Source organism: Antechinus flavipes, chromosome 4, assembly GCF_016432865.1.
Source record: "Antechinus flavipes isolate AdamAnt ecotype Samford, QLD, Australia chromosome 4, AdamAnt_v2, whole genome shotgun sequence".
Taxonomy (NCBI): Eukaryota; Metazoa; Chordata; class Mammalia; order Dasyuromorphia; family Dasyuridae; genus Antechinus; species Antechinus flavipes.
The window spans coordinates 392,624,876-392,648,752 of NC_067401.1; the positions used below are offsets into that span (position 1 = coordinate 392,624,876).

Consider the following 23,877-nt stretch of genomic DNA (forward strand, 5'->3'; position numbering starts at 1 on the left):
TATTTCATAATGGGTGTGTATGCTTTCGTCAGGTTTTTTTGAATTATTGGTAGTTATTTTTGCTCCTTTTTCTACCTGATATAAAAGCAAAATTACTAAGGGTGGGAAAAGGAAAAAAGTATCAGCTTTCAAGTCCATATTTAAGATTATTTTCCCATTTTGACAGTTGAGGAAACATTGAATGGAACATCACATTACTTATTTTAAAAGCAAGATCATAATTACAAAGCTAGCTGCATTCATTAGGCATAGCTGCTTTAGACGTAAGTCTCTTCATCTCATCTTAATCATTATATTACAAAGTAGGCATTTCTGTCTGCCTAGTGGCATGTCTTGCAAAAGAACGAGAGAGTTTTTGAAGGCAAGAAGAAGAAGGGGGCCAATTATCGGCTTTCGCTTCCCTGCCACCTGCCAGTGCTTTTCCTTTTAATTAATGATCTGATGGCACTGGTCAATATAATAAGAAATGCTTGTACAGTTGGGGTCAGAAAATTCTGGCTTTGATCTCTCTCAACTTTCTGAAACATTTATTTGTTTTCTCTAAATTATTTCAGTTTTATTTTAATCTTTTCTATCCAGCTGAGGGCTGCATGAATGAAAACCTACACTATTTGTCATATAGTTTGGAAGAGCAAAGACTGCTTACTTAGAATTCTATTTGTAAATTAAACTGCAAACCCAGTTTGTCATAAAAGACATCTGATCCTTTTGAAATGACGAAAACTGTCTTTTGTCTGTAAAGGCTGATAAATTAAGTGCCAGTTTTTTTCTGGTCTTTGATCTTGCAGAGGTTTTTTTGTCTGCAGCTTATAATGGAACATATTCTGTATTTCATGTTAAATAATCTCTAAAAGTGCATTTCACTTTACTTTTCTATTCCTTAGTTTGGTACTGAAAAGTATGTTGGCATTGCTTCTATCGTTATATATGTTGAGTTGCTTGTCTTAGAATGGAATGATAGAGTATAATAACACATTGTATGTGTTTAGAATTTCAAATTTTTCAAGAGTATATAAAATTGATATTTTTATAATAGTTTGGGAGTATTTCTATTTATTGTAATATAATATAAAAAGTGCTTTGAAATGAATTTTAAGATTTTTTGGACTCATACTAGAATACTGATAATTATTATTCCTATAGTATAATAGAGAGTAAAATATTAAAAATCCCATCTAAGTTACTAACAAATAACTACCAGGTTAATGTTAACTGACTGCAGTAAGTGAAAACTAAATCAGTCCATTGCATTGCAATAAATTTCATATTGAGTATAACTAAATCTAATCCAATGAACATTTATCTTTTAGTTTTTAATATGCAGATTTACTTATTATAAAAAATTTGCAGAAGCTGCTAAAAAGGATTATGGTTGTTCATTAGAAATCCATCAGAGTATCCTTCTCTGGATTGAGGAAAAAAATGAGGGAAAAATCAGTCTCAACTTTAGAAATATATTCTGCATGTATATACATTTCCCCCTTGTAATTCCCACAAGAGAGAATAAAAAATGGAGTTCAGTTTTTCTGTATTTAGTATTAAAATTATTGTAGTAACCTTTAGTGATTGATATTTTCTTTGAGAATTATGTTTTGATATTCTTTCCTATCAAAATATAAAGAAGAAAAACTTCATTCTTGGAGGATCTCATTTGTTTAGTAAAAGCATTCATGTGAACATATTCTGGACTAAAGTACTACAAAAAATATAAAGCTCTGAGGATATACAATAATATTTTACATTTTACTGAAAAGAAATTTTATTTAAATATGATAAAAATGCTAATAGATACAATTCAAATATCATAAAGTTGAGTTAAAAAGTATAGCACAAAAAGTAGAAAATGTATTCCATTTTGATACTTAGAGATTGGGCCCAGAAATTTATAGAAAGGTCTCTTGAAGATTACAAAAATAGCCAAAATGACAATGTGAAATTAGAACTACTAACCTCTAAGGAAAGTTTATCACTTGGTGACAAAAACAACCATGCAATTGTGTGAATTGACATCAATAAATTCGAAATTTTCATCAGTATTCCCAAACTACCCATTACAGTCCTAGAGAACATATGATAAAAAGCATTGCAGCTTGATTTGTACAATGGCAAATTATTTAAAACTAATCAGATATATTAATCTAACAAAAATAGGAGATGATGTTACTAGATTTTCCTGTTAATGAATGAATAGGAAAAACCTGAAAATGATTATTATTGGTCTAGTTTGATGTATAATAAATTAACTGAGATTTAAAGTGGGTCCTTTTTAAATCATTCACCAAAGCATTTAAATAATACTTACAGGGTAGATGACTTTCTATGCATGTGAACTCTATTATTGTGTCAGATTGACCAGTGGTCTTGACTGTTCAAAGGTCAGTGGTCACAGTTGTCCTGAATTACCAGTCCTTTTTTCCTGTGGACCCTCTGCTGTGTTGCATGCTGTAATCTTCTTAATGGCTTCATTCCAATATTCACACATAATATTTTAGATTTATTGACTGTTAGAAATACTACCATGCCAGTAGCAGTTCCGCTACTCCTAAGGTTATTTCAAATTGGAAAAATAAATCAGGGCAAGGCTTTCAGGAATCCTTTGTTTTCCTTAAGGAGAGGGAAAAAACTGCTTCCTGTCTTCTGACAAGAACACTTGTTTTTAGATTTCATCATTTCATTGTAGATTTGGATCATTAAAAAAAGAAGAAAAAACAAATAAACAGCTACTTTATTGAGAATGAATTTTAAAATAAATGACTATTACTCAGAGTGCATTTTCAAGATAATTACGCTTTAAAAGTGTACTTGTTAAGTTGGCATTTTTTGCAAATTTAATGATATTTAAAGAAACTATTGTGAAAAATTGTATAGCTATGACCAAATATTTGAAGATTTTTAATTGCAATGTAAAACATTTTTATTTTGAAACAAATATTTATTTTCAGTATGTTACATGGTATTTTTACGAGCATATTCTTAATTATATAAAATTATTTTATCTCCATTAATTTATTGGTTGTTATTAGTTGTTTGTTATGTATGTGATGATAAACATATAATAAATACATTAAATATGGGGTAATTTTAGTTTAGGAAAATATTTAATTGATTTTTCAATTTGTTTTTATATAATGATTTTGTGAGAAAAGCAAGCAACTGCATTCATTGACATGTTTAATTTCTAAAGTTTTGCTACAAATAATCAATAAACATTTTTTAAATACTACCTTTTCATCAAACACTTTGCTAAAATCTGGGATATGAAAAAAAGGCACACAATTTAATAGGAAAGAAAGTTGGAATAATAATTTGGAAATATTTTTCATAATTATTTTAAAATGTGATTCTATTGGAATATTTTCATTAAACTCTTTATTTCAATAGAATAGCAAAGTAGGAAATGTTGTAATTCATTGGAAATTTTGAGTAAACCTTGAGATTATTATCAAGACTGGAAAGTAAGTATTAGGATTTATTCAAAGAGAAATTATAATTTTTTTCTTAAGAAAATCTAGAAGCAGAAAGGCCTACATTCTAATTCCATTTTACTTATTCTTCAGATCTATGATCCTGTCCAAATTATTTAACCTCTCTTTTACTCCATTTTCTCATCTGTAAAATGTTGGGGTTAGATTTGATAGCTTCTAATGTCCCTTCTATCTCCAATTCTGTTATCCCGTGAAATGCGTGATGACTTAAAAATACAATCAGGAAGTAAGTCATTCAGCCTATGTGAGAAATTTATATATGATAGTATTTGTATATGTGAGAAAATGATTATTACTAATACTTTTGAACAAATTAACACTTTTTAATCACATTTTATGAAGAATTAATTAGCATATTCTATAAGAAAAGACAGTATTTTGACCCTGAAAAAAAGATAGTATTAATGATAGAATCATGGGATGAATTTATATACATTGCCTTTGATATTTGTGCCCTGGTCACTGTAACACGGTTTTCTTCTTAAATCATGAAAATATGCTGTCTACTGAAGAAATTTTTTAAAGGTTGGATAATGATTTTTTTTTTAAATTTCAGTTTCATTGTTTAAAAAGAGTAAATATGATTTGTCAGGCTTCTGGTCTCTAAAGTACCATAATCTTTCGATCCTTATTTAATACTAAATCAATTGGCAATTGGTTACCTTAGTTTCAGGCTAAAAATGTCCCTGATAATCTATTCCCTTTGTGATAGTAATACATTGAAACTTTATTTTTCCAAAATTCACTATAGACTAGAATGTGGTTGGAAGTGATTCCATTGACATTACCAAATGGGATAAAGGCCATTGCTAAGCTTCTCAAAAGATCTCATGATAAACCTGTAAATAAATTTTATCAGCACTGACAGGAGATGATTAGGGTTATTATTAAACTTTCATGTGTATCAACAAGTGTGTTATCAGGAGTGAATGGAGTGCTAGGCCTGGAGTCAGAAAGACTCATCTTTGTGAGTTTAAATCTGGCTTTAGATACTTATTATCTGTGTGACCTTGAGCAAGTCACTTAATCTATGTCTGCCTCAGTTCCTCATCTGCAAAAAAATGAGCTGGAGAAAGAAATGGCAAACTACTCTGGTATAATTGCCAAGAAAATCCCAAATGGACTCATGAACAGTCAGATATAAGTGAAAGAACTGCACAACAATAATAGAGTGTGTGTGTGTGTGTGTGTGTGTGTGTGTGTGTGTGTGTGTGTGTGTGTTTAGGGAGTAACTTTTACATTATTTTCTAAAAACAAACAAAACCCCAAATAATGTAAAAACTTGGGGAAATTTCAGGCACTCTCAAGCTGCCTTCATAACAAGTGCTTATTTAGAACACATCCCTAAGTTAATGTTCTGTGGTTTTAAAACAGGCAATGGTTTATCTTTGAAGTTTTAAAATAAAATTTTATGTGAATGCTCAAGCAAATAATTTTATATGTCATAATTCTTAATATATAATCCATTTTTCCACAAATTAGATTGAATTTTATTCTTAATAAGTTTCTATATGTATTTAGTATAGTAGCATCATTTAGTTATAATATGGGTTATGACAGAAAAAAAAAGACATGGATCATTTTATTTTGGTTGCAGGTTTGTCATACCTGTGCTTTGTAGCTTTTGTTTTTTAGTGTTGAACAGTTTTTGAAATGACCTTATTAAGAAATGGTCAGGTCAAACAAAAAATAAGATTCAGCTTTCAGTGTAATTGAAGAAGGAATATTCTTTTTAACTCTTAGATCACTGTTTTTTTAAAGATGCAAATATTGTTCTTTTACTTCATTAATCCATATGGAAATAGCTCTTTCAGCCAACTATTGTTATTTCCAAGGATAGATTATTTACAATTTGATCATCAATTTTATAACCAGCAACATTTTAAAAAATTTTTAATATTATTTTTCCAAGTTCATACAAAGATACTTTTCAATATTCACCCTTATAAACCTTGTGTTCCAAATTTTTCTCCCTCCTTTTTCCCTTCCCATTTCCTTCCCCCTCCCCAAGACAGCAAGAAATCCTATATAGGTTAAATACGTGCAATTCTTCTAAATATATTTCCATATTTGTCATGTTGCACAAGAAAAATCAGATCAAAGGGGATAAAAACAAGAGAAAGAAAAAAAAAAAAGCCAAGCAAACAACAACAAAACAGTCTCCAAGTGAAAATTGATGAACTGTTTAGTTGGCATTATTGTGGAGAACAGACCATTACTTGTGCTTGAACAGACACCTTTTTGGAGTAATTGCCTAGATTTTAGATCTTATTGAACAAATTTTACATTGGATTTTTAATTTTCATTTTCAGGATGTTTCAAAAAATTGAGTAGTAAATTTTCTTCTTTATATTGATCTCTATTTTCTAATTTGAAAGTAAATATAAATAAGTAAATATTTTTGTACTTATAAGTCCTTTTCTTTTTTTTTTTTTTTTAAATCTTTTTTTGGGATTCATGCCTAGTAATGGTATAATGGGGAGAAAGGCTATGCATGGTTTGGTCATGCTCTTTGGTCATGATTCATATTTTTTGATCATTTATCAATGGGAGAATGGCTCCTTTATAAAAGATAAATTTGACTCAGTTTCTTATATATTTGAGAAATGAGGCCTTCATCAGAGAAACTTGCTTCAAAATCCTTTTTTCCAATTACTATTGCTGACTCTATTTCTCTCCTGTTTATTCTGTTCTCTTTCTCATTTTACCCTTATCCTTCTTCCAAACTGTTTTACTACTGACCATCTTCCTCCTATGTGTCCTCTGTTCTATCTCTTCCTTTCCATATCCCCTACTTTTCTGCAGGGTAAGATAGATTTCTATACCCTTATTGAGTATGTATGTTGTTTCCTATTTGAGCCTGAGTGGCTGAGTTCACTCCCTCTCCTTCTTTCCCTCCAAGGTAAAAGTGTTTTCTTGACTCTTTTATAAAAGAGATATCCTTTCATATTCAACTTAGACCTGTGCTCTCTGTCTATATAGACTTTTGACTGCCATAAGAATGAAAAAGTTCTAATTATTTATATGTATCATTTTGCCATGTAGGAATGTAAAGAGATAAACCTTAAATCCTTTATGATATCACTTTCCAAATTACCTCCATATGCTTCTCCTGAGTCCTATATTTGAAAATAAAATATTCTATTCAGCTCTGATTTTTTTTTTTTATCAAGAATGCTTGAAAGTTTTCTGTTTTAGTGAAAGTTCATCTTTCCTCTTGAAGGATTATACCCAGTTTTTCTGAGTAGGTGATTCTCAATTGTAATCCCAGCTCCATTGCTTACTACAATATTGTGTTACAAAGCCCTCTGATCTGGGAATGCAGAAGCTGCTAAATCTTGTGCTATCATGATTTCAGTATACTTGAATTATTTCCTTCTTGATGCTTGAAACATTTCCTCCTTGATCTGATAGTTACAGAATTTGACTATAATATTGCTGCAAGTTTCCATTTTGGAATCTCTATCAGGAAGTGATTGGTGGATTCTTTCAATTTCTATTTTACTTTACTATTTACTACTACTCTAGAATATCAGCACATTTTTCCTTGATAATTTCTTGGATGATATCTAGCTCTTTTTTTTAATCATGGTATTCAGATAGACAAATAACTTTTGAAATTATTTCTCCTGGATCTATTTTTCAGTCTAGTTGTTTTTCCAGTAAGACATATTTTTTTGTGTTTTTCATTCTTTTGATTTTGTTTTATTGTTTCTTGATTTCTTATAAAATAATTACAAAGCTTCCATTTGCTCAATTCTAATTTTCAAGGAATTGTTTTTCCTCAGTGAGCCTTTGTATCCCTTTTCCCATTTAGCCAATTTTGTTTTCTAAAGCATTCTTCTCATTACTTTTTTGTATTTCTTTTTGCAACACTTTCAATTGTCTTCCCAATTTTCCTTTGTCTCTCTTACTTGATTTTCAAAATCTCTTTTGAGCTTTTCCTTGCCATGAAATCAGTTCTTATTTTTCTTGGAGGCTTTAGATGTAGGAGCTTTGAGTTTGTTTTCTTCTAAGTGTTTTGTTCTTCGTTGTCACCATAGTAATTTTCTATGGTCAGAAACTTTTCTGTCTGCTCATTTCCCCAGCCTATTACTTGATTTTCTCCTTTTCCAAGATTGAGGGTACACTGTTACAAGTTTTAGGGGTTTGTGCTGCTGCTTTTAGAGATCTTTCTAAGACCAAGCCACAAGCCCTTTTCTGTCCTAGAGCTCTGAGGAGGATCCTTGCCCCACTCTGGCTGTAAGTTCTAGTGTGTTAAAATAGTAAAGAACTAAGGTCTCAGGGAGCTCTGGACTTCTCCTCCACTCATGACCACTACTGATTTGCCACCCTTCCAAGGTCTTCTTACCCCAGTTGAGACAAACTTTTCCTTCCAATATTCCAGTCCATCTTCCATGCTCTGGGCTGGGAGATCTGGAAACCATCAGGACTGCCACTGATTCAGAGGCCCAAGGTCTGTTCCTACTTTGCCAAGGCTGTCTGTGCCAAGAACGCCCACTTGGCACTAACCCTGATGTTATAGACCTTTCTTGCTGAGCTCAAAAGTTGCCTTTGGTTGGAAAATGTTATACTCTGTCTTTCTGGGTGTCCTGATACTCTAAAATTTGTTTAGAGTCATTATTTAAAGGAGTTTGGAAGGGTTTGGGGGAGAGCTTGGGTGAGTCCCTGCTTCTGCTTCACTATCTGCCTCCTTCCTCCTTTATTTTTAAATCAATTATCATCTTTTTTCTCAAAACTCCACCAAAATTCTTCATTACAACTCTTATGTCTTTTTTCTCCCATCACAAAGCTACTAGAATAGTTTATCTTGTTGAGATTAATAGTCTACTGATTCATTCACCTACTGCCAGTTTCTCCCCTCTCCAATTTATCCTCCTCAGACTTGCCAAAACAATCTTCTCATGTTAGGAGTTTGGCTCTGCCATTCTCCTGCTCCTGTCATTCCACTGGCTTCCCACCTTCTTACAAGCCACCTTCTTACTCTTTACACTCCCCATTATCTCTGTGCTCCAGTGAGCCTGAACTTCATGCCTGGATCCATGTCTCCCTTTCCATCTCTGCTTCATGCTTTCTCTGATTTCCTTCAGTGAAAACCCTGTCTTCTGTTGGAAATGGTTGTGATGCTTTTTCATTTTAGTGCCTTCTCTTTTGTTAATTATTTCTGATTTATCTTGTGTATATGTTGTTTGTACATATTTGTTTGCAAATTGTTTCCTTCATTAGACTGTGAGCTCCTTGAAAGCAGAGACTATCTTTAGCTTTTCTTTTCATCTCTTACCACAGTGCCTAGCACATGGTAGATACTCATTGTCCATTGACTGCCTGTAGCATAAAATTAAACCTCATTAGTTTGGTCCTGAAAGCCTTGAACAACCTGGCTCCCAGTTATTTTTTCAATCAGATTCATACTGTTGTCCTTCAAATACCCTATATTTTGCTTCTACTCCATTACTAACTCATTTCCCCAGATTTAACATCATATCATCTATCTCGGTGCATTTGGATAAACTCTTGAACACTACCCTTTTTACTCCCAACTTCTAGAATTCTTCCTTCAGAGTTTGACTTGGGAGCTGCTTCCTAAAGCCAAATGTTGTGGGACGAGTCCAAAATTGAATGCAGTATTTGGGCCAGTAGAAATTGTTCAATACATATTTTGCAGTGGCTTAATTTTGAGAAAAAGAAATGATTTTATATGAGAACTTGAAAATTATGAACTTACTGGAAAGGTGTATACATATATATGTGTATATATACATTGTCTTTTCCATTAAATTTTAAGTTCCTGGAGGGCAGCAATTTTGTTTCACCACTTTTTTTTTTTTTTTTGGAGTGTGGGGGAGTGATATATCTCCACTGTTTAATACAATGCCTGGCCAGAGAGTAGACAGCTAATAAATTTTTTTTGGGTGATTGTTAATTGATTGAAAATGTGAGAATAAAAGATCTTCCATTTCTCTTTCAACTGTAAGTCTTCTAATTTTAGGAATTATATTTTTAATTGAATTCTGTGAATCTTTAAAGTGTCATAATCCCCATCATAATTTCCTTCCCAAGTTGCTTATGGCTTAAAATGAATGAATTCTACAATTTTATAAAAGCATTTGAAAAGGCATGAACATTTATTAATCCATACATTACTTAAGTGTTCCTTCTACTGAGAAGATCCAATTAACAAATGCATTCCAGTTCTTATTGGATAATTAGGCATTATAAAATAAGTAATCTTGATTTTATTAAATGACAAAAATAAGGCAACCATCTTGTTGATATCAAAATAATTTTGAATTAATACCTATGTGAAGTGATAGCTACCCATATTCCAAAGAGAATTATTGAAATGGTAAAATTTTAGAAAAAAATTTCAGAAAAAAATTTAAAATATGAAAAGCAAAACAGTTGCTATTGAATGTGAAGGTTTTATTTTATAACTATTTATTATACATATACATATAATATAAATGTAAACTGCTGAGCATCTAAAGAAAATTATAGCAGACAACGATAGCACATAGCTTAGTGTAAAAGCACAGTTGACAACATTATTTTGTCATACTTTTAACCTGTTCACATCAGAAATGGTGGCATGATTTTTAAAAATATATATTTTCTTACGCATTTTCTTTTAGATACTCATCATCACAAACGAACTCTAAACTAGTACTGCTCTGTTCTCTGACAAAGAAATGTAGGAATGATTCAAATCTGTTTTTGTATGCTGCTGATGGGAACCCATTCAGCATGAAAAATTATATGAAGAGAAGAATACCTTTGGTTCTATGCTTAACGTTGGAGTGGGGTAGAAAATGTGTATTAGAAAAACATATAAGTAAATACAAGGTATTATTCTTGTTAAAGCTTTCTTGTGATGATTTCACAGTTTCTGTGTGAATTTAGCTCCTTTAGACTAAAAACTAAGCTTCTGGTCTCTTTTATGTCTTTCTATTCAAATAGGTATAAGTCAATAATTTTTGCAAGTCTAATTTGGAAGTAGAGTAAGATACATTTGTGGCCAGATCTTGAGGGCTTTGGTTCACTCTTTTTTTAAAAAAAGAAATGAGAAAATACCCTCTCCTTTCCCTTTATTTACTGTTTGTAATTTTTCATCACATTTAGAGTGTGGCTACAATTTGAATAAAGAAAGATTTTTAACAGTTATTCTCTTTATTGCAGTAACTCATTAAAAATAATTGATACTCATTAGAAAGTCTTCAAATGAAAATATATTTCCAAATTTCGATAAAACACAGGACAAAAACTATCATATGATAAGCATTTTTTAAACATTCAAATGCATCAGCTCTTATGCTAATAAAATTTTTGAAAACATTTAGTGTCTCTCAAGATATAATTTAATATTAAAAAAAAACTCTTAAAAGAGTGTTAGTATATACACTTCATGGGCTAAATGAATTAGGCTCTAAACTTTTATCTGAATCTATGGAGCTTGGATATAAATTGAAAAGATCACAGCTATGGGGAGAAGACCTATACTGTAAAGGCCTTTCTGCATAGATTATGAACATCATAACTCAATAATTTTTTTTCAAAACTATAGTTATAATTGGACCCAATGGGGGTCTCTTTCTTTGATCAGATCACAGTAACTGTGACTTTACACTGGAAAATGTCACTACTGTGAAGGTTTATCACCTGTAGAGCCAATCTTTTCTCTGATGCTGTGTTCCTTTCTCATTAGCATTATTCAAAGTTTAGTTGTTAATTAGGTTGACACTTCAGTTACAATAATCATCTACAAGAGCAGTCATAACTTGCTTGCATAAATCCCCCCCCAAAAAAAATTTTCCCTGTATACATTCAAAAGAACGGAAGGAATGAAACTATTTTGGCTCTGAGATAGGTGAATATCCCCTATTAAAAAAAAAAAAAAACAAACAAAAAAAAACTTGATTTTGTGCTTTTTTTCTCTGTCAATTTAAAAATATTTTGAACCATCTTAATTATTTTTTCTGGTAGGCAATTATAAGTAATTGAATATGAATAACCATATTTTCCAGGTGAACAAATTTAAATTTCCATGCTAAGTATTTTAACATTGCACAATTATTAAAAAAAAAAAAAATGGAATTCATTGGAGGGAAAAAAAACCTATCTCCTTTCACATTTTTTTTATATTCAAATCATGAATTTTACTTAAATTATCATATAAAGTCAGGACTATTAGTATATGTAGTAATAATATCTTCTAAAATATATAAAAATTGAACTTTGTGTCATCAAGCCAAATTTGATTGGTATACCTCAGAAATCAGGCAAAAAAAATTAAGTGGTTATTCTTATTTAGGGGTACTTCAAAAATAAAAATATTTTGTGTTTTTAACTATTCTAAGTACTGAGAAATTCCTTAAAGACAATTATGTTGAACAACCCCATCCTTCTTAAGTAACAAATAATGGTTGATCAAATGCATAGGTACAAATTGCTAATAAGCCCCACAACAAAACTTAAAAATCAAGTAAATGCTGAGTAAACCTTGGGGGCCCTTAACAAATAATCTTACATATACAAATGAAAGATACCCAACTGGCTTCATCTCAAACAAGTAGACACATGTTATGATTGCTAAAATCTTTCTGAAAAGTGTCTCACAAGCAGTTTACTATAAAATAATTAAAGATTATTTATGTCAAGAGGCCTTGGGAAAAAAAAAGAGAGAGCATAAACCAATTTGCATTAGCACTTTACCATCATCTCCTGCTTTCCTTTCAATTAACGAACCAGCAGGTGCTCTCTTCAGTTAAAAAGATAAGCTATCAAAGAGAAGGATGATTTTTTGGCTGACCTGCAGACACTGTGGTTTGCCTGCTGATTGGGTTCATACCTTGCTGTACCAATTTCTGAGGTGTTAATTTAACTGTTCCTCTCTGTCACACAGGTCTCGGCCTTGAAAAATAAACTGAAGAAGCAGTCTACAGCTACGGGTGATGGAGTGGCTAGGGCCTTTCTTAGGGCTCAGGCTGCTTTGTTTGGATCCTACAGAGATGCACTGAGATACAAACCTGTAAGCATTTCTCCATTATTTCATTTTGTTTGAAGTGGGGGGAAGTATGAACCCCATTCGCACCTGAAAAAGATTTTGGGGTGAAGGTGTTTTTTAAGAAAAAAATTATTTTCATTCCCCTTCTACTCTTTATTTTGGATCCTAAAATTAATTCATTTTTATGTATGTTATGCACTTATTTAGCTTAAATTAGCATTTCTCTTCATTTCTTCTTCATTATTGTAGTCTTCATTATTCCTAAAAATGCAATATAAAACTGATTCATGAGTTGTATTAATTTATTTTAAAATGCCAATTCTCATGAAAATAGATAAATGAAAGTAAATAACAGTTGGATTTAAAAGATTATTTAGTTCTAAAAATATAACAGGTGAACATAATAGAAAAACATTTCATATCAAATATTATAGGTAAAATCTTTCATGTTAGTGATCTTCTTGTCCTCTCAATGTTATAACATTCAAGTGTGTGCTATTTTTAGTTTATTTTACATGTCTAATATGTATCTTTTTAACTGCAATATTTTATTCTTTTTTTTCAGTGGAAAGAGAATGAAATATATTGCATCTTTGTTCTGTCACCCAGATAGAGTACCAAGTTTTGTAATCTAATAATATTCTGTGATTAGATGAACAAGTTAGCATTAGGTCTTATATTATATATTTTATAATAAAACATGTATATACATTAGTAATGGCTTAATCAGTATTTGTAGAACTGAGCTTAGTTTGCATTTATTAAAACAATACTTAGCATGTGCAAAAGAGACCAAGTGGCCAAAGCCCATAAATTCCTTTTGGTTAAATAAGTTGTGATTTTACATTTATGCTTTTAGAGAGTACAAATTGGTATTTTTGTTCTCTTCATGGTAATGATTGATGTACATTGGTTAAACTTTCTTTGAGATAATGATAATAGATTATTATCTATTCTTTTATCAGTTTTCTATTTTTTGGCTTAGTTTGTTTTAAGTGAATCAGATAAGACTTATCTCATTTATATGCCCTATCTTACTTTTACTCAGCTCAATCACTAGTTCTTCCAGGAGGCCTTTTCTGTTCTCTAAAAATACTATTGCCTTTTCTCAAAGTCAATGCATTCCATCAACTTCGTATAAGTGTTGTGTATATGTGTATTTATATAAAATTCCTTGAGGTTCCGTACTGTTTTTTCTTTTTCTTTGTATCCCTAACACTTATCAGAGTGCCAGAGTAAAAGTTTAATAAATGCTTGACATAGATATTTATCATCACGCTAACAAAGTCATTTCATGTCTATCTGAATATATTTCACTTTAATGGTGTTATTATAAGTTGATATTCATTATGCAGCATCTTCCCTTTCCCTTCTTGAAGAAAAAAGTATGTATAAGCATGAACACAAGATATATTGGCATGTAATTTCTGACTTGAGCTGCTTTCATTTCTTGCTTCCCAACTGTGTTTTCAAATGTACTTTTTTTTTGCTGTACTTTTTTTTTGCTGCTTTGCTTTGTTCAACTTTTCACTGCAAGCACCAAGTATTAAAATTATTTCTTTATTGAATTTGAAAAGTCATATTCATATAATTTCTGTACTTATTAATCTTTTCCATGTTATAGACTAAAGTAATATTCACAGTGCTCTTTTTGCAGATAAGTATAATGAATACTAAAATGTAAGAAATGATAATTCTTTGAAGACAGAACAAAACCAAGTCTGTCAAATCCTTTATTTGCTTCTCCAAGGGAGAACCAATGAGCTATGCCTTTAGTTAGTTGCAACTTTGGTCTTTTTGTTTCATTTATAAAGAGAAGGTTTGGTTTCATATTATTTAGTTACTCCATTGTAATATCTATTTGATTGCTGGCCTGTAAGTTCATATTTATATTGCAAATACTTAAGTATTTATAGGGATGGTCTTAAAATTGTATGATTATCTGGTTTCTTTTGTCCCCTTTTTTTGCTGTTCTGACTATCTCACTGCTGAAATAGAAGAAGGCCACAGTCAGTTCAACATCAGTTTGGCAAAGATATGGGAAGTGGTCATTCTTGTTATAGGAAATAGCACTAGGAAAGGCATAGAAATTGGGGCAGAGTGAATAGTAGATTTTGGATACAGTAAATAATTGAGAAGAGGCATAGTGTAAGATAAACTTGGAGATGGGGAGGGTAAAAGTTGTAAATATGTTATGGCATTCTTAAATGCCAGGCTTAATCTGGTAGACAGTAAAGACCTTTTGAAGGTTTTAACTTGGGCATGTAATCTTATCAGAAGATAAAGTTTTAAATAGATCATTCAAGCAGCTTGACATTCCAAATCTCTTAACAATCTGATTTCAGCCCACTTTTCTTTTCCAGGCATATTTCATAAACTCATTTTCCTAATTCTTGACTCCATTACCTATACTATAGTTCTTTTTCAGTTGTCTCTTAGCAAGCTCTAGCATCATTTAAACTTAAGCTTAACGGAAAACATTCTATGTGAGACTCTCTCTCTAATTTCCCAGTTGTTTATGATCTCCCCTTACTCAGATCTTTTAATATCTACTTACCCATATTCTTTCTGCTCAGTTTAATAAATCCTGCTTGAAAGCAGGAACTTTTTTGCTCTGTCTTTGAATTCCCAATGTCTAGCATAGAGCCTTGCATTCAGTAGACTTTCAATAAATGATTAGATAAGCAGAAATACTGATTGAGGGTCTTAGCAAAAAGTAAGGAATTCATTGTAACTAAATTTTAAGTAATAATCTTTCCCCCCAAAATTCAGTTTCATTTTACTTTTAAATAGATTAAATAGATTAAGTTAGTAATTATTGTTTTAAGTCAAAATGAGTTCATATAAATGACTTAAAAAGTGAATGCAATTTCCTACTGAGTGCACTAACCACTGAAGGGGAGAAAATTCTAGGGCAGCTATTGTAAAAACAATTACTTTTTTGTTTAGGTATGGATTGTTTGCCTCAAGTACTTTAATTCCTGCTTTTCAGGAAAAAAAACTGCTTATTGAATTTTGATTAAATAGGCTTTGATAGTAATTAGTATTTTTAAAAAGTAATTTATAGAAAGCAAAGTATTTTCATCTTTTGGTGTTATTATTGTTTATTTTCTTGTTTTTTTCTTTCTTTTATTTTTTCCCCTTTTGATCTGTGTGTAGTATGATGAATATGAAAATATTTAGAAGAATTTCACATGTTTAACCTGCATTTTATTGCTTCCTGTCTGGGGGAAAAGGGGAGGGAGAAGAGAAAAGGAGAAAAATTTGGAACACAAGGTTTTGCAAAAGTGAAATGTTGAAAGCTATATCTGCATGTATTTGGGAAAAAATAGTATACCCTCATTTGTTAAAAATCAGTTTGTAGATCAGTATTAAAGAAATTATTATAGTGATGTTTTGGTATTTGCCTTTTTAAAATTTTTCAGTTTGTTTTTTGCTTTTGAAAATTTGAGTTTCAAATTCTCTCCTTTTTTATATCCACTGAGAAGGCAAGCAATATAATAGATATTATATTGTGAGAAGTTATGCCATATATATTTCCATATTAGCCATATTTTTTTAAAGATGAGAAATAAGGTGGGAAAGTTTTACTTCAGCTTGCAGAGTCCAACCAATTCTCTCTCTGGAGGTAGAGTAACATTGGAATTGTGTTCCTATTGGAATATCTATTCTAATTTTCTTCAGTCCTGACTTTTCCAATCTCTACATAGATTGATAAGAAAGGGATCAAATTAAGAGTAATTGGTGAACACTTTCTATAGAAAATGGGATTTTAGTTGGAACTAAAAGCAAGCCAGGGAAGTTAGTATGTGGAGATGAAGAAAGAGAACAGTACAAACCTAGGGAGAGTCAAAGAAAATGCCTGGAACTAAGATTTGAGGTGCTTGTGGTTCACAAAACAGCCAAGAAGGTGTCTGTGAGAAGTGTTGTAATAGAGAATGACTCTTCATTTGTGAGCCTGGGGGACCAAGAAGATAGTGTTGTCTGCAGCAACAGAAAGTAGGAGAGAATGGTGCTTTGGGGAAAAGATAATTAATTTGGTTTGGAGCATGTTTAGTTTAAGATGTCTACTGTATGTCTATATTTAGATATTTGAAAGGAGGTCCGGAGATGTGATTATAGCTCAGTAGAGAGGTTTGAGGCAGGAGAAGTATATTTGAAAATTATCAGCATAGAGATGGTAATTAAATCCATGGGAGCTGATGAGTTCACAAAGTGAAATATTTTGAGTCCAGGAGTCCTCAAAGTTTTTAAATAGAGGGCCAGTTCATTATCCTTCATACTGTTGGAGGGCCAGACTATAGTAAAAACAAAAATTTTTTGTGGGCCTTTAAATAAAGAAACTTCATAGCCCTGAGTCAGGGGGATAAAAGTCCTCAGCTGGTGCATCTGGTCCGCAGGCTGTAGTTTGAGGACCTCTGGTAGAGGAACAGAGAAATGGGCTCAGGAGAAAGTGATGATAGTGAGAGGAAACAAAGTGGAGACCTCATTTATATTACCTTTTGAAGGTATTTAGCTACTAAAGGAAGAAGATAATAGTATTATTATTAATACTATTAATATTATTATTAATAATAGTAGGGATGGAAGAATCAGGTGAGGGTTTTTTTGAGAATGGGGATAGTTATGTTTATAAGTAGTAAGGAATAAGCCAGTAGACAAAGAAAGTTCAAATAAATGGTAGAGTAAAGCATTACAGACTAGTATTCTGTTAGAGAAGATGAGATGAAATACAATTGTTTAAGTAGGTAGAGGATTAGTCTTGTGTAGCATTCCTTACAGTCATCATGATGAGATGGGGGGGAAAGAAGAGATAAAGACAGAAAGCCTCTATAAGGAAAAGGGCAGAAGAGGGAAGTCACTGACAGTGACCTTAATTTTTTTTTCTGTAAACTATGAGAATATTTTAGCTTCAAGGATAATGGAAGGGGGAAGTTTGATAAAAAATAACAAAATTGAGAAGAGTTGATTTGAAGAGTAGCATAGTGAGTTGATAAAGTGGATGTAAAAGAATCACTAAGCAAGAGTGAGAACCCAGTATTATTCCATAGTAGTATTTCCTATAAGTCTCAAATAGTAATCAAGAGCACCATGTCCTGGCCCCAGGTAGCCTGATTTTCCACTACTTCCCTTTACCTATCTTATTTTATATCAAACTTATTTGTCCTTTGTCATTTCTCTTTCCAAATAACCTCTAAGGAGTGTAAATTAGGTATTGTATGCTCCATGGCTCCTCAAATAGTACTTAAAATTGTTTTAAACATAACTCTGCTTTAATAGATTTGCCGTGCATTGTTACTGCAAGTCATTAATCATTGTTTTACTTTTCAGCAACTTTCTTTATAAGTATTATATTGTCAAAGGCCTCCTTAGGGAAGATGTTTACAGATAGTGAGAGATTTGCCAGTGTCAGAACTGTGTGATGAATTTTGAACTGCATGAATAGTATACAATGATAGAACCAGATTAAATTTACATAGTTTGCATTTGTCACTGAAATTATAATGATTTGGTAGACTACTAGTTCTACTGTATAGCAAATGCCAAAAAAAAGAATAATTTCTACTGATGAGTAAAATGTGAAGACAGATGTAGGAAACAAATATTATTTACTTAAAATTGCACTTGTAATCGTGAAGAAAAGATAATAAGTTCAAGTGAAGGGCATATTCATAAGAAATTAAACTTATGATCAGTACATTATGAAAATTATTAGATTATAAGTAATCAGAATTTTATAGTCAGTGAAAAATGTAAATATAGTAATGAAATTCATATTTGTTGAATATTTGCTAATGTGCATTTTAAAGCATTCTTTTATTTTCAAATTTAATTCTAAATATTTGTCCTCCCTCTCATCCCTCCCATACCCACTAAGACAGCAAACTGATTTATTTGTGAAATCATGCAAAACATTTTCATATTAGCCATGAAATGCATATTTAAAATCTAACCTATAGGCCTATGAAGCCTTTGTTAATTTTGTGTCTTGGGAGTATCAAGGATTGAGTGCTTCCCTTACTTAGAGTTGGTTCACTTTCATTGGGAGAGAAACAAAAATTAAACATCACTATCTACTTATTAGGTGTCCTACCTTATAAGCTATATTTAATTAAAAGTATATAGTACTTAGCAGAGCCTAATTAGGAGAACCATACTTCTTACTAACCACTGTCTTTTCTGTTATAAGATCTGAACAATATGTCACTTACATTATAAGCACCATGAAGGGAGTGCTTATCCAAATATCCCAGAGTTCCCAAGTTTTTAATTTACACATACATACCCCCCACTTTGTGTATGTGTGGATAGTTATAGCTATAGGTATCTAGATACAATAAGGACCCCATATGGTATCTTTATGATTATTTACTTAGGTTTTTACAAATCTCTATTTACATTTAGGGAGAACCTATCAGTTTTTGTGAAGATAGTTTTGTAAAGCATCGTTCCAGCTTAATGAAACAATTTTTGGAAAATGCAGTGAACCTTCAACTTTTCAAGCAGGTAAGTGTGGACAACTTTGATTTACTTCTCTGTTGTACAGTTATCACTATTTTTTTTTTATTTTTTATTTTTTACACTTTTTATTATTTTGAAGCTATGTTTAAACCTTGCTAAGTTTGATCTTTTCTAGGGAAAATCACCTTTTTTCCCCCTTGCCAGATAAAATGTTGCCTCTCCTCTTCAGTTTTGTAGAGTGTGTGTGTGTGTGTGTGTGTGTGTGTGTGTATAGACTTAAAAGGAAATTCCATTTGTCAAATATGTACCTTGACTATCCAAACTCTTCTTCTCTTCCTCCTCCTCCTCTTCCTACTCCTCTTTCTTCTTCTCTGTTTCCTCCTCTTCCTTCTCCACCTCCACCACCAACCACCACCACCATCACTTCCTCTGCCTTCTTAATAAAATTATCTGGGGGCACTGAGAAGTTCCATTAACTTGCCATAAGTCAGAGGCTGAAGGCAAAATTTTAACCTAGGTGTTTCAAAATCAGCTATCAACCATCTCCTGCTCCCTCTCCAAGTACCCTCTGCAAACTTTATATGTTAAAAATTACTGTTATGAAAAACTTCATGTTTACTAACTTGTAATCTGCTAAGGACAATGTATATTACCCTCAGTGTAAGACAACATCCTCTTTAGTATGATAGAGGAATTCTGTCAGTAAATATTTATTTAGTGTCTGCTCAGTATCAGGCACTTAAACTATGGGTATATTTCAAAGAAAAAAAATATATAGTTTCTGTTTTCAAATTACAGTCTAGTAAGAGATACAACATGCTAACTATTATATGCAAACAAGCTTCATTCTTAAAGGGAAATCAAAATAACATCACTATATTAGAATAAGTACATTGTGCCTCACTGTAACTAATCAAATCAGTAGTCCATCCCAGGTAGGCACAAATGGGCAGTGTGCACATCTGAGGAGAATTCTCTAAATTTATGGAACTCCTGTTTCTTTTGAGCTACTTTTGAGTTTACTTTTTGTGCTCATAGAACACAGCACACCTTCTTTGATAAGGGAACACTATGCTGGGCCAGTGTCAACTCCAGAGTTCTTCAGAGAGACTGTGAGAGGGTCCTTATATCTCTTCTTCTTACCAGGATGTGGGCACTTGCCTTGTGTGAGTAACCTATAAAATAGTCTTTTAGACAAGCATACGTTTGGCATTTGAACAGCATGGCCAGCCCATCAGAATTACCCTCTGCAGGAGAATTTGATGCTTGACAGTTTAGTTTGAGAAAGAACCTCTGTGTCCAATATCTTATCCTGCTAGACAATCTTCAGAATCTTCCTAAGACAATTCACATGGGAGAGATTCAGTTTCTTGTCTTGAAGCTAGCTTCCCTACCCAGGTTTCACAAGTATACAATGATGAGCTCAATTCAACAGTTCAGTAGGCCTTCAGTTGGTCAGCAGTCTAATATTTTTCCTCTCCCACACTTTCCTTTGGAGCCTTCCAAACACTGAGTTAGCTCTGGCATTGTGTGCATCAACCTCATTACTTAAGTATACATTTCTAGAAAGTGTCCTGGAAAGCTAAATAAACTTATCCACAGCATTCAAAGATTCTCTATGTGTTGTAATTGATGGTTCCGCAAATGGATGGTGTGGGGCTGGATGATAGAGCACCTCTGTTTTCTTGGTATTGTTAGGCTAAAATTAGCACAAGCAACAGAGAATCAATCCATACTTTGTTGCATCTTAGCTCCAGAGGCTGTGTTGAGTGCATAATCATCTGTGAATAAAAACAATATGCACCAACTTTCCTTCCACTTTCGTCTTAGCTTGTAGTCTTTTCAAGTTAAATAATTAATCAGTGCGCCATTAGTGCATAGCTGACCTTGATGCCATGTTCATCCTCATTGAAAACATCTAAAAACATTGTTTAAAACATCACGCTAGGGGCACCTAGATAATGCAGTGGATAAAGTAGCCCTGAAGTCAAGAGGACCTGAATTCAAAATCTGGCCTCAGATACATAATACTAACTAAATGTGTGATCCTAGGCAAGTCACTTAACTCCAGTTGTCCCACACACAAAAAGAAGAAAAAGAAAACAGCTTGCTAAAAGGCATAGAAGCAAGTATACAACCTTGTGTCCTTAATTGGTGACTGGGAAAGCTCAAAAGCTTCATCCTTTATCCAGAACCCATGAAATTGATATACTATACTGATGAACTTCTCACAGAATCCAAATTTTGATGTAATTTTCCATAACTCCTCATGACTGACAATATCTAATTTGGCCAGATCAATAAATGTTGTTTACAGACCTCTATTCTGCTCCTGGCTTTGCTTGGGAAGCAAACATATCAGCTACTCTTTGCATTTTTTGAAGGCATGCTGCTTCTCGGGTACTTGACCATGTCCAAGTGAAGAATTAGCTTATTAAGACAAGACTCCACCAACCATTAACTAAGAGAGGACCCACCCTGTGATCATCACAGAGCAGTTTGTTTCCATTACCTTTATAGAGAGATGAACAGTGGAGGAATCCTTGAACTCCTGAAATATAATCTCTTGCCATATAATTTGGAAAATTGCAGTCATTACTCCCAAGGATTCACTGCCATGTCTAGTAGTCTATGCTACACTTAGCATTAAAGTCACCCAGAATTGTAAGCTTGTCTTCTTTTGGCATATTGATAAAGAAGATCTCCAAGTCTTCATAAATTTTTTCTTTGACCTTAGTGAGGCAATTTGTAGGAGCATAAGCGCTTTCTTGCAAATGGCAATATGTATTGTCATGAGCCTGTCATTTACTCCTTTTGATAGGTATACAAGATTGTTGCAAAACTTACTCCAGTTTCACGATGCTCCTCTTCATTGCAACCACTTTAGTTGCCAACTCCCACTGCTGCTTCCAATGAGAACACATTCCTGTGGTCTGAGCCTCTTGTTTGCAGGATTGTGACTACAGCTATCAATATATCTTCACCAGTTGCTTTATCACTTCCTTGTCACCATAAGACTAAAAAAATAAAATGGTATTAGTGATGTCTTTTAGATTCATGCATAAATTGGATTTATGTGAAGAAGAATTGCATAAAATCACTGACTTTATTCTCTCTTCCAGAATTATTACAGTTCAATGACAGGAAAAAGTCAAGATAACTAGTGATGGCTTGAGATGTAGTACAGGACTTCTTTAATTTTTTCTACTTGTGATCCCTTTTCACCTGAGAAATTTTTATGTGACTCTAGGTATATAGATATGTAAGATAGGTATAAAACCAAACATATACTGTTAATAAATCATAATTTTGCAACCCCCACATTCAGGTACAAGATCATTCTATATGGAGTCACAAACTATAGTTTAAAAGTTTGGAATAGTGAATAACTTTGGTTTCTTCAATGTCTACCAAGATCTAAGCAGTCTATGGCACCAGCTTCAGCTGCCTTCACGGCTGTTGAAACAAATTGTTTTCATTTGCCCATTCTGTCAAGGGAAGTCTTCATGTGCTTGGGTAGACACCCCTCTGTTCCCAAAGTTTGAGACTCAGTTACTCTCAACCTGGCTGCTACAGCTTCTATTAGGTGGAGATTTAGGTGGATCAATCAGGCACCAAAGATGGAAAGCCAGACTGGAAATTTTCTTTGAAAGCACATTGCATCCCAATAAATAAATAATATAAAAATAAGTCAATAATAGGTAATTTGAAAATACTCAACAGAGTGAAGGTATTAGATTATATTATTTCATCATTTTCATATTTCAGATGCTTTCCAGTTCTAAATTGATAAATTCATTTATGTGATCAAGTCTCGTGACTACTAATTGTTGACTTTTAAAAACCACTAAAACTTTTTATTAAAAAATATAAATCTGCATGAAGGGGTTGCATGTTTTTAGGGTATTGTGTATTCATTAGTAACTAAGCAAATTAACAAAGAAAGTGAATATAAATTAGATAGAATGTAGTTCATTTTGGGTAGATTATTTTCATAACAATAATGATGATAGATTCACATAAAATATCAAAAAAAGCTCTTTAGATCCACAAATTCTAAGATATGACAGATTTTATACGATGCTTTTTTTTTACTCTGTTAGCATAACATAAAAGAATGATAATTGTGCATATTTGATTATTTAAAAGTATAGAAGGTCCATATATATTTTATATATATGTTTAAAATATAACTTCCTTTTCTCATTAGATTACAAGGCTTAGCACAGTATCTGGTATGTTTTTATTGTTGAGTTATTTTTCAGTCATGTCTGACTCTTTGTCATCTGGTACATATTAAGTACCTAATAATGTTTACTGACTAACAAATTACATTAAAAAGTATCTTTAGAATTTACAATTTATTGTCAAGTTACAAATAGAAGAGGGGCAGCTCAGTGACTCAGTGAGAGGCTTCCTGCAGAGAATTAGTGAAGTTCAAAAGGAGAGGCAGATACATAGTTTTGTATGGGATATATTGTATTTGAGATGCCTATGACATATTCAGCTCAAAATATCTAATAATGGTAATGGCACTGCAGATTAGTAGATACACTAGTATATAGATCTAGAAATTAACTAGAGAGAGATAATAATTGGATCTTTGGGAGTCAATGTTACCCCCAAACAATGGAGATATAGAAAGTAAAAAGTAAGAGAACCTTCTATAGAGACTTGGGATATGTCCTAGAGTTAGGAGAACCTGAGTTCAAATTCTGGGCAAGTCACTTAATCCCAATTGCCTCACTAAAAAGTTTTTAAAATAATTAAACTATCATTGGAGAGTTATATGATCCACAGGATGGAAATATAGACAACAGGACTTAAGAGCCAGAGATAGAACAATTTCCATTGTCTCCATAATCAAAGATACCAGGAAACCTAAACTTTTTTTTTTAAATTTTCCAGGAAGTTTTATTTATGTATATA

The 23,877-nt window shown here is 32.3% G+C and overlaps 1 protein-coding gene across 2 annotated transcripts in view; it reads left to right on the top strand.

Annotated features, from left to right (window-relative positions):
- Positions 1–23,877, top strand: part of DENND1B (DENN domain containing 1B) — a 327,198-nt gene that overhangs the window by 241,768 nt on the left and 61,553 nt on the right. For both annotated transcript variants that reach the window (XM_051998705.1, XM_051998706.1), the window contains exons 13-14: positions 12,385–12,510; positions 18,892–18,993. In XM_051998705.1, coding sequence (XP_051854665.1) covers positions 12,385–12,510; positions 18,892–18,993 — 228 coding nt within the window. The remainder of the gene's footprint in view (positions 1–12,384; positions 12,511–18,891; positions 18,994–23,877) is intronic.